Source organism: Citrus clementina, unplaced genomic scaffold (genome assembly GCF_000493195.1).
Source record: "Citrus clementina cultivar Clemenules unplaced genomic scaffold, Citrus_clementina_v1.0 scaffold_5, whole genome shotgun sequence".
In the NCBI taxonomy this organism is placed as follows: domain Eukaryota; kingdom Viridiplantae; phylum Streptophyta; class Magnoliopsida; order Sapindales; family Rutaceae; genus Citrus; species Citrus x clementina.
The window spans coordinates 38,844,830-38,857,264 of NW_006262201.1; the positions used below are offsets into that span (position 1 = coordinate 38,844,830).

Here is a 12,435-nt window from a genome sequence, read left to right on the forward strand (position 1 = left end):
GAAAAATTGATTAGTGCGAACATGATTTTATTGATGAAAATGTTTATAAAAATCTTCTCCATGTTTCTCTAATTTGTTTTCCCAATTGTTTTACACTTAATGTAGCATTTTTTTTTTTCAGAGGAAAATCTAATGCATGCAACAATCAGAAAAAATTTAGTGACAAAGTTTAGGCATATGTTGAGTGAAGATTCTTTATACAATGTTAAGAATTTGAAAATTGTTTCAACTATAGGCGAGTACAAACCACTTTCAAATCAGGATAAGATTATTTTCTTGATTATAACTTCGCTTAAGAGGTTAGAAGAATGAACTGTTAAGATTCCGATCAATAGATTCTAATTCACATCTTCAAATTTGATTGATATACGCCTCTCATGTATTTTTTTAATTATTAATATTTGTTAATCTTTAAGTGTATATTAGAGATTATTGATCCTTATATTTTAACATGTTTATGTTATTTTTCTATAATATTACAGATGTTGTCGGAAGTTTATGTGGTGTGGGTGATATTGAGATCGTTGGAGCTGGTTGAAAAAAAAAAGAGATATAAAAGTTCTTATAGATTAGTAAGTTGAATATAATTTAGAACTTATCAACAAGACAACAACTACAAAAAGTATAAGGTCTGTACACTTACACTATACACATTAATATACATTTTTAAAATTAACAAAAAAATAATTAAATTTCATAAATAACATTAGTTTTATAAGGTTGTCTCATCTTAAAAAAAAAAACCAATTCATATTTTTTTTTTATCAATTTCATCAAGTGTAAAATAAGAAAAAAAGATAATACTAATTTTTTTTTTCAAAACCGCGCTTCGCACGGTTCTATTTCCTAATTTAGAAGTAAAGCTAGTGAAGTTTTGAGTGATTTAAAAAAATATATAAATGAATTATATAATTAACCACGACTCTACAAGCTAACGAAGGATATACCCCTATTATTATTACACTTGATGCAATTTTTTTCAATTCTAATACGAATGATAAGATATATTTATGAAACCAATATTACTCAACAGTATGGAATTAATACAACCAAAATGTCTACGGTGAAATGGGGCCAAAAATATAAAATTTAATAAAAAATAAAATATTATATTATTAAATATTTTAGCACATAAAAAGGTGAATGTTTAAAACTTTCTCTTTTTTTTTTTTTTGAAAATTTTCTCAATCTACAAATATCCTACAATCTGATATTTTATTGGGACACTGGATATATTCATTATCCAAATATTGACGGAAATAAACTCCTAATAAGAATGGAACTCATGCACTTAAACGTTGATTGTCGAGGGCGTGAACTAAAGGCCAATGACAAGAATGTTTGAAACTTGAAATAGGATTTGAGTGCCTTTTAACAATTGAAACCTTTCAATCGGGAGAAAAAAGACAATTGAAATGGCAGGCAATAAAAATACAATGACGAAAATGATAATTCTTTAGTGTTTCTACAACAGAATTTAGAAAGTTTTAGGTGGGATGTTTTTGTAATACACTAAGAATATTGGTGTAGTTTTCTGATATTTCAACCTAAGAAATTTCAGCTGCACGTGGCTATTGCCAAGCCACGTGATAAGTGGCTCTCCGTTTCTGGCTTACTGCCTATATATATAATAATGTTCCCATCCTCCATGCAAGGGAAGTAAGGGTTACAATTGAAATTGCTTCCTTACGCTCTTTTCTTTTCAATCATTAGCAGTACATAAGCTCCTAGAAAAAAAAAAAAAAAATGTCTGAGGGCGGGGATTTTAATCGCCGGACAGCAAATTACCACCCTAACATTTGGGGGGATCGTTTCATCAACTCCAATGCAGAAGATGAGGTACGTACAATGCGTAATTGGGATTTTTTTTTTTTTTCAACAATTTAAAAAAGAAAAAAAAAAAGAAATTTATATTCCTAGCCTTATGCAGACGTCCCTAAAGGGCAATTATTTATATATATTATAAGCATGTGATTATATGTAGTGCATGCGGAAATGCAGATTTATCATGGGGCTCAATCGCAAGAAATTGAAGAACTCAAGGAAGAAGTGAGAAGGGAACTACCGGGCAGTGGTGTTGATTCTTTATCACGGCTGAAACTTATTGATGCAATCCTGCGTTTAGGCGTGGGATATCAGTTTGAAAGAGAGTTAGAAGAAGCATTACAGAATCTCTATGATGCATTTTCCAATAATTTTTATAATATTGAAGATAATGATCTTTACCACGTTGCACTTCGTTTTCGAATTTTAAGACAACGTGGATACAAAGTTTCATGTGGTAAGCATGTTCAAATCATGCAGCTTCTTAGACTTTTAAGGTTACGTTTGATATAACTTTTCAAACAAAATTTATTTAAATAGAATTTTTATAAGTAAAGTTTTTGTTTAAAAAATTTTAATTGTTTAGTTAGCAATGAAAATTTTTACTAAAAATTATAAAATAATTTTTTTAAAAGTTGTATTATGAAAAAAATGAAATAAGATTATTAGTTAATTAAATAAATAATATTTTAAATATTTTAACATTTAAAACATATTTTTCAACATTTATTTCTAAAATAATTTGACCTTTTCATAATGGAGACAAAATAATTTATTTAATCTTTAAAAATTCTGCTAAAAAAATCAAATAATAATAATAATTTTTTTTTTATAAGAACTTATAAAATGAAATAAGCACTTATAATCATTAGAGAAGCTATACCAAATAAGTTATACACACACAACATGTTACGCACGGCAGATGCACGTGCACACATGATGAATTTGTATAATTTGTAGAACACACGAAGTTGTGGTATCATATCAGGTAATAATCAACTAATAATCATTTCCATTTATTTTATATATGAATCAGATATATTCAACAAGTTTAAAGATGGCAAAGGCAATTTCAAGGAGTCCTTGAAAACCGATGTGTCAGGGATGTTGAGCTTGTACGAAGCAGCCCATCTGGTCGTGCACGGAGAAGATATTCTGAACGAGGCTATTGCTTTCACGACTGCTCACCTTCAATCGTCCATGGCTCCACAAGTGATTCATGCTCTACGGCAGCCCCTGTACAAAGGCCTGCCGAGGATTGAGGCCAGGTTTTTTATCTCTCTCTACCAAGAGCATGAACCTTTGCATAACAAAGCTTTACTGAAGCTTGCGAAGTTGGATTTCAACCAAGTCCAGTCATTGTACAAGATTGAACTTAGCGAAATCTCAAGGTCACCTCCAGATCATATCCTTCATGTTATAAATTAATAAGAATCTATATACACACACGCATGCCTACACACACATCGAGAATACACAAGACAAGACGTATATGATTAATATATATGCTAATTATTTAAATATATAACTGCATGCATGCAGGTGGTGGAAGGATTTAGACTTCGCTAGAAAGCTGCCTTTCGCAAGAGACAGAGTGGTCGAGTGCTACTTTTGGATAGTGGGGGTTTATTTTGAGCCTCAATATTCACTTGCTAGAAAATTGCTAACCAAAGTAATCTCCATGACATCCATCATCGATGATATCTATGATGTCTATGGCATACCTGAAGAGCTCGATCTCTTTACAGCAGCAATTGATAGGTTTAATTTGTTACTATCTAGTGTTATCCCTATATCAGCTGACAATTAATAGTCTGCTTCTTGGACAAAGTATAAGAGGAAATTTAGAATATATCAGATGCAACACAACCAATCAATGCACGTATGACATGTGTAATTGAACATAATATAATTACCACTTTCATGATAATTTTTCAAAATAAATACTCACATGTCACAACATCATTTTTTTATTGTATGACTAACGTGATACATTTGATATATTATAGAATTTCTTAAAGTATAGAATAATTAATTTTATAAAAAAGTACTCTTTAGTCCTTATAATATGAGATAATTGTTTAGTTAGTCCATATATTTTAACAATTTATCCGAGATATCATTGTAGTACATCTATTTCAATTAAAGTTTATTACTCTACTTAAATAATAATTATTATTATAATAATTAGCTGCATGTCATACTTGTTTGAAGTTTAAGTAATATCCAACAACTATGGAAGAATGACAAAGATATTTTATGTATAATTCATGAGTATAAGCTGGTCTTAATGGACTTTTTTTGTATATTAAGGCTCAAATTACCGAAAACATTAATAGATTACATTTAATTGAGTTTAACATTATATGACAATTTGCAACACATAATTGTTTACATATAAACCCAACGTTGGATTAAAGATCCAACATTTTTTGGTAAATCAAATACATTAGTTATGTCTTCAGTAGTATGTGTCAAATCAAGAATGAGTTCCTGATTCAGGAAAATAACCGGGTGGATTTTGAGTTTCAGGTGGGATGTGAGTTGCATCGACCAGTTGCCAGAATACATGCAAACATTTTATGTGGCATTGTTAGATCTTTACAAAGAAATTGAGGAAGAGTTGGCAACGAAAGGATGGTCATATCGAGTCCACTATGCAAAAGAAGAAGTAAATCAATATTACTTATAAAAGTTAATCAAGGATACAAGATTTTCCATCAGAATTTTGATCACGACAGTATTAATTGATCATTTGTGACATTGAATCCATGGCAGATGAAAATTCTAGTTCATGGCTACCATGATGAATCTAAATGGTTCCACAACAATTACGTTCCTACAATGGAGGAGTACATGCGAGTGTCCCTAGTAACCTCTGGTTACTCTATGCTTACAGCAGCATCTTTTCTCGGTATGGACAGTGTAGTGACAAAGGAGGCCTTTGATTGGGTGTCTGGTAAACCTAAGATTATTAGAGCCTCAACTATAATTGGAAGACTCATGGATGACATCAAATCACATAAGGTACGTATACGTTACGTACATACATGTGCTTATAAATTATCTATCACTTTAGAATTTGGATACACGTTAATCAACACACGTGATGTGGTTACTTGCATGTACAGTTCGAGCAAGAAAGAGGACACGCGGCGTCGGCTATCGAGTGCTACATGAAGGAGAAGGAGCGCGAAGGCGTGAGTGTGACAGAGCAAGAGGTGCATGAAGAGTTATATAAGAAAGTTGGCGATGCATGGAAGGATATAAATGAAGAATGTCTCATGCCCACCGAGGTGCCAAGGCCTCTCCTCATGCGAGTTCTAAACCTATCAAGAGTAATTGATGTCATCTACAAGGAGGGTGATGGCTACACCCATGTTGGCCAAGTGATGAAAGATAATATTGCATCCGTGCTCATACATCCAGTTGCTATTTAATAATAATCTCGGGCCTGCCAGAACCCGAATCGCACTTCATACCCAAATAAATGTGTGTAAAAAATAAGAGGCCCAGTCAAGAATAAAACTTTATCATCTTTTTTTCTTTGAAGATTGCTACTGCTATCATGAATAATTGACTGTTGAGTTTGCAGATTTTTTGTTTTGTTATCTAGTTTTTATAAGCTATCCCTTAAAAAAAAAAATGTATTGTTGCAAGCAAACCCAAAATATTGTTGAATTAAAGCCAAAATTACTAAATTAAACTTAAAATTTCAGTAGCCAACAATTAACAAAGTAGAAGGTAAAGTTTTCCATTTTAATACAAGCACAACATCGGCCTAACACCCTGCCTTAGCCTCGGCCCAAAGAAACAATCTGGGGCCAGCGGTGCAAGTTGGGTTTAGGCCGAGGATGTCGTCCAGGCCCAAGTCGCATCAACCCCACACTTCGGTACATTTTTATGATTTTATCCCTTAAATACGGTTTTTAAAACCTGTGACTCTACAGAAGTACAGATTATCAATTGGACAATGTTGCCCCACAAGTTTTCCTCTTCTGAATCTGAGCTTGTTATAGTTTCGTGTGGAATTCAGCAAACCGCCGGAATCGAAATCACCTGCACTCATCAAGTATCATGCCAAGCGAGCAATTTTCATTTTCAATCCAAACAATATCTTAGATAAATTGTAAAATATAATCATAATTGGGAAAAAAAAAAAAAGAGTCAGAAATCTCGTGTGGATAGTGCCGCTCATAGCACCATTAAACGCAATGGTGCTGCGTTCGCACGATGATATCATCACTCTCTTTCTCTAAAATTGAAATGAAGAAAAAAAAAGAAGTTAAGCCACACAAAAAATTTCGTACCCCTTGAGCTCCATGAGAAAATCTCTTCAGCCAAGCAAAACTATCATAGGAGGGCCGTTTTATAGGGCGCTTATCTGGTTGCCCTAATTTACACAGCCCGATCGTCTCGATAGGGGTCGGCGAATGAATGAAACGACGCCGTTAATTAAGCGGGTAACTTAAAATACCCTGTGTTCGCGTTTTCTTTGGGCGTGCAAACCCAAACTGAAGCCCAAGACGTATTTATACTCAATTGCTAAAAAGTCCCCGTTTCAGAAATTAATATTGCAAAAGAGCCTCCAACCCCGTCAAACCCATTAACCCAGCCTGCCAACAAGTCCCAATGTGTAAAATAAATTTAATATCCGGGTAATCGTGTCAATTTGGTAAAGGTAGTGGGTAGAAAAGTGCAAATTTAATTGTTATTTAAACGAATACCAAGTAGGGTTTAACTTTCCAGCTCTAGAGCACAACGAGTCAGTCGCCGCAGCAGCTCAGGTTCCCTCTCTGCCCTCTCAGTCTATCTTCTGCAAATGTTTGGTTACTGAGAATGTGAAGGAAAAGAAAAAAAAAATGATTTTCTCGGTAACCAAATATCGATTAAAAACTATTACAAGATATGATTACGTGCATGTACATTTGTAGTTTTCATATATATTGTTCTCAAACAACTATGAAACTGTTAGCTTTTAATATTGTTCGCTCGAGTTAGCGATCAGCGTTTGCCTGATCTGTGGTTCTGTGTTTCGTATGGCCATTCATAATGTTTAGGCCATTGTTATTGCGTGAGTTGAGATCATTTTATTTGGATAAGAGATATTAGGAAATTAATATTTTTGTTATTGTTATATTTGCAGAGGAGGAGAATGTCTCACAGGAAGTTTGAGCACCCAAGGCATGGTTCCCTTGGATTTCTTCCAAGGAAGAGAGCTGCTCGTCACAGAGGAAAGGGTATGATGTCGTTTTGTTATGGCATTAAGAGCTGACAATCTTATTCATAGAGTTAGTTTTATTGGATATGGTAATTTGTTTGTCTTGAGTAGTTTTGTTTGCTTCGGTGCTTTTGCAGTGAAGGCTTTTCCCAAGGATGACCCAAGCAAGCCTTGCAGGCTCACTGCCTTTTTGGGTTACAAGGCTGGGATGACCCACATTGTTAGGGATGTCGAGAAACCTGGATCTAGTAAGCTTTTGTGAAGCTTTGATTGAGTTATTCATAATTCCTAGTGACTACAATTTGGATGACTATTTTGTGTTTTTAGCATTAATTTGGAGAAAAGAGGTTTTGAAAATTTGACATTCCTGTACTATTAAGATATAATATCACTAAATGTGATGTGCAATGTCATTCTTCTGGCTTAGCAAACAGAATAGTAGCATATTATTTGCAAATTTAATGATTTGTGTCTGTTTGATTGTTGTTTTTTACTATTAATTCATGGTTCTATCCTGGATAACAAACTCTTCAGTATTTCTTTGCAAATATTTTGGTTTCAAAAAATTAATTCGTTGATGTAATTTTTTTTTTCCTTTTCGGTAGTCTTATATTTGGATTGTGCAATGTTTTGTATCAAATTCGACTGCAATTTTGGAGTTCTTATAGGACTTTATTATCCATGATCTTGTAATATTAGGTGAAGAATGTATTTTTTTTTTGTTGAAAATTCTTATCTTAACAATATTTGCTTCTTTTCACCTTTAGAGCTTCACAAGAAGGAGACCTGTGAGGCTGTTACCATTATTGAAACCCCTCCAATGATGGTGGTTGGAGTTGTGGGATATGTGAAGACACCTCGTGGTCTTCGCTCTTTGAACACTGTATGGGCTCAGCATCTTAGTGAGGAGGTGAGAAGAAGGTTCTACAAGAACTGGTGCAAATCCAAGAAGAAGGCTTTCACAAAATACTCAAAGCAGTATGAGACAGATGAAGGGAAGAAAAGTATCCAAGCTCAGCTGGAGAAGATCAAGAAGTATGCATCTGTTGTTCGTGTTCTTGCTCACACTCAGGTAACAAACTTTGTCACTTAATTTCATGCTGTATCTTGGAGTCGGCAACTTTATTTTGTTCTATCTTTCACTTATTTGGCCTGTTACTAATATTTTATCAAACACAATGACCTAGACTCATAGCTCAATGCTTTTGGTTAATCTGTGGCAGATTAGGAAAATGAAGGGTTTGAAGCAGAAGAAGGCACACCTGATGGAAATCCAGGTCAATGGTGGCACCATTGCTGAAAAAGTTGACTATGCATATGGCTTCTTTGAAAAGCAAATTCCTGTTGATGCTGTTTTCCAGAAGGATGAGATGATTGACATCATCGGTGTCACGAAAGGTAAAGGTTATGAAGGTGTTGTCACCCGTTGGGGTGTTACCCGCCTTCCTCGCAAGACTCACAGAGGTCTGCGTAAGGTGGCTTGTATTGGTGCCTGGCATCCTGCTAGGGTTTCCTTCACAGTTGCCAGAGCTGGTCAGAATGGATACCATCATCGTACTGAAATGAACAAGAAGGTTTACAAGCTTGGCAAGGGTGGACAGGAGTCTCACACTGGCATAACTGAATTTGACAGGTCAGTGTTAAACAACTAATGGGCATACAGTTTAATCTGGTTAATTGGCTTGTCTTTTTACTTCCCCCCCTCTCTCAAAAAAAAAAAATTAATGGTTTCTTGTGTGGGTAATGGTTCAGGACTGAGAAGGACATTACCCCAATGGGTGGCTTTCCTCACTATGGTATTGTGAAAGATGATTATTTGATGATCAAGGGATGCTGTGTTGGACCTAAGAAGAGGGTGGTCACTCTTCGTCAGTCGCTTCTCAAACAGACGTCTCGTTTAGCTCTTGAGGAAATCAAAATCAAGTTCATTGATACCTCTTCCAAGTTTGGGCATGGCCGCTTCCAGACTACACAGGAGAAACAGAAGTACTATGGACGCATGAAAGCATAATTATATGCTAAAAAGTCAAGAGTTTTGCACCGTTATAGTTAATTCAGCCAGTCTAAATTTTATCCAGTTTGACTATCTTGGAACAGTTTTTGAGCCTGGCATCAGCTGTGTTTCTTTCCATGTTTCTTTTTCTTTTTCCTTTGTTCTTTTTATTTTTTAAGAGATGGTCGTGCTTTATTCTATTGAATATTTTTAAATTTAAAAAAATTCCTCAGCTCCTATCTTGAATATGGTTTGTTTTATTGCTTTCGTGCACCTTGTAGGTTGTAGCTAGGGTTTCTAGTTGATTCTCCGCCTAGGTTGTCTTTAGTAGCTGATCATGCTGCTGCATAAAGAATAATTTTTCTTTTATTGAGATCTGCCGATCTAACCCAGCAAAGAAAAGATGTCTTGCAGGCGGTTACCTGGACGATTTAATGGATTAATGTATGCATTGGCGAACGTCACTGGAATATTTAGAAAAGTTTAGGAATAAACATTATTTTGAAAATTTTTGTTAAATTTTATCGTGAGTGACTGAGTGATGACAAATATCACGAGGACGCATGGAACTACTGAAAAGCAAGGATGGATTTGGATTCAGTTTTGATGTAAATTTTTACGAATGTTCTAACAATTTAATTATTTATCAACATATACGGTTATTAGCTTGGTGAAAATTGTTTTCTATAATGTCGGGGATCTTAATATTTGAATCCCAAATTGAGTTTATCTATTAAATGATAGATTTTATAATTATTTAGTTACTATGCAACGGATAAAAATTTATAATTATATAATTACTATCTCACGGATGAACGTTATATTAAATAAAAGTTAAATTAAGATCTAGATGTTAGAATATGTTGGAATACGTGGCATTATTCAATGACGAAGTCTGATTGGACGAGGCAATCCAAAATTCCAAATTCCTAGATTTTTCTTGAGACATTCCCTAACATATTTCATTCCTTACGAATGACGGGATGGGCTTTGCACAAGTCAAGAGGAGATACAGAGATCCAGTCAAAGTCAACTATTAAAAGTTATCAGCCTAACCAAAAAGACATCTCAATTTTATTTTCCACAAACTGATCACTTCAAAAAGCATCAACCGTCAGCTGAGTTTATGTTCTGAAAGTTTAGTTAGAATCGCTGCTTCGTGTAATTAGGGATGATAATTTTTTTGGATGGAATGAGATCATGCGGGATCTCATTCTATTTGGGACAGGAATAAAATATATTTTTGTCCTATAAAAAAATTTAAGGAAAAGAATGAAATATTTTTTTATCCCAATTATATATACAGGACATGAATAAGATTGACAAATTCTATTCCATTCCATCTCATTGCCGATTAAGAATGAAAATTTTACTAATTAGAATGAGATCTCGCAAGATCCCATCTCTTTTGGGACGAAATTATAACATATTTTTTTCTCAAAAAAAATATGAGGACGGGACTATAATATTTTTTTCATCCCATTTGCATATACGCACTGGAATTAGTAAATCTCATCCATTCCCATTGCCAACCCTACGTGTAACGGGTTGCTTCTCTTGACCGGTCAAAAGAAGAAAGAGCTGATCTATCGCGTGTTAAAACCTTCCAACCAGCGAGACCTTCTTTCTTTCCCCAGAGTTGCAAAACTGGAAATGTTGTCAGGTGTGGCTTAACTGCCAATGAGCATCAGAATTACCAAGTTGTGGTGGTTGAGCATGTTTGTTCTGAATTAGAACTGGAGATCTTCTCTTCTGAAACTGGTAAATGGAAAAGAAACAAACCCTTCAATCTGTTTTTGCCTCCTCCTGTGAAAGATCTCTTCCCAGAGTCTACTTGGCTGCCTCTTTTCTCTCAAACAACGCCATCCACAGGAGAATACCTGATCATTTGCTCATCTACAATGTTCAAAACAGTCACCATAAGCGGATTAACTTGCTTGTGCATTAGGGGACTCATGCCAGAATTCACCATTGAGTATCTGGGGATGCTTTGGAAAGCTGTAAGAGTGAGTCCATTACAGCTATGCTGATTTGGATGGGGTTAACACCTGGTATCTTTTTCAACGAACAAGATCTTGGTTACCAACAACATTGATCGAGAAAAATTCAAGTCGGTTTTAGCTGAATAGTCTTCATAACCAAATATTCAAATAGAATTATCCAAAAATCTCAAGCGCGGTAATGAATTGAAGCCTCAGAATCTATCCCATTTGCATACAAAGAATTTTCTCAAACCATGTATATGCAGGTCAAGGAGACCATTATTTCTTACAACACTGAGATTGGTGTTTTGGAGGAATGTTAATTTGGCCTTTAAATTTTATTTCTCATTTGTTGGCTGAAATGGAGCAAAAATTTAATATTGTCATTTCATTAAAAATGAAAGAATGTACTGCTCTATTATTACTCTAAATGGAAAAAGGTATACAACACTCAAATTTATCCTGTCAAAGCAACATAAATGAAAAGGATTCCTACTTCAAACTACAAAAACATGGCTACTATAGACAATGAGAGAGAGCTCACTGTAACTAATGTGCCTAAAATTTCACAGGCGGAAGGCCAAATTTTTTTTTTCCTTTCTCTTTGTTTTGTTTCCTAGTGTCCCTCCTAGAATAGTCAGCAACCAACAGAGCAGGCATCCGAAGCTTTTTGCAACCTAAACCATAATCTATACCTCATAGTCTAGGGCTCAGGCTGCTGCCGGGATCGGCCCATCATATCTGAAACCCCGACCACGTCCACGGCCTCTGAATCTGCCTTGTCCACGTCCTCGCCCTGCAGGTTTTGAGTAGTTTAATTACAGTTTGCAGAAGATATTATACTCCAAAAGGAGTATATATCAATTTAACTAAAGAGAGCAAAATATTGTGCAATGCACCCCCATGTATTTGCTGCAACTGAACTCACTAGAGCAAATCCAAAGTTAAAAACAGGTGATCGAAACCCAGAGGTATTGTCTAAAGGACATATTTTCTTTTACTTGCATTTGGATTTGTATAGCCATGCAAGCAGAACACACAAGAAGGCAAAATGACATGAATTAATTACATAACACTAAAGAAGTAAAACTTAACCAAAAAGCCAGAAACATAATGCATGAAGATATGAAACAAAAGCATGGCAAAACCCATCACAACAAAACTCCCCAATAACTTAATCAAAACCCAGAGAAACTATGGATTCACCACAAAAATACAATCCGATCATACCAGCATAGAAGAGTTAGTCACATCAAGCAAATACTGACAGACCCATCAATCACAAGCACTCAAAAGCCCAACATGGGAGTTGAACTCTACAATAAGATAATATATTAGTATTTGATATCAGTGTCAATTTTTTATTTTTTTTTTGGTATATGTATTTAGAAAAAATAGATTTACAGTAACAGAGA

The 12,435-nt window shown here is 34.7% G+C and overlaps 2 protein-coding genes across 2 annotated transcripts; both read left to right on the forward strand.

Annotated features, from left to right (window-relative positions):
* The first annotated feature begins 1,746 nt into the window (after positions 1–1,746).
* LOC112098466 ((-)-germacrene D synthase-like) lies at positions 1,747–5,265 on the forward strand. The gene is made up of 7 exons (XM_024184877.1): positions 1,747–1,839; positions 2,002–2,281; positions 2,861–3,215; positions 3,367–3,585; positions 4,357–4,495; positions 4,603–4,851; positions 4,956–5,265. Exons 1-7 carry the CDS (start codon positions 1,747–1,749, stop codon positions 5,262–5,264), a joined length of 1,644 nt encoding a protein of 547 aa, XP_024040645.1. The 3' UTR covers position 5,265.
* Positions 5,266–6,557: 1,292 nt separating this feature from the next.
* On the forward strand, positions 6,558–9,267 carry LOC18040450 (60S ribosomal protein L3). Its single transcript, XM_006434425.2, has 6 exons — positions 6,558–6,611; positions 6,971–7,064; positions 7,183–7,293; positions 7,813–8,117; positions 8,269–8,678; positions 8,798–9,267. The coding sequence occupies exons 2-6, from the start codon at positions 6,980–6,982 to the stop codon at positions 9,054–9,056; spliced, it is 1,170 nt and encodes a 389-aa protein (XP_006434488.1). The 5' UTR covers positions 6,558–6,611; positions 6,971–6,979; the 3' UTR covers positions 9,057–9,267.
* The last annotated feature ends 3,168 nt before the right edge of the window (positions 9,268–12,435 follow it).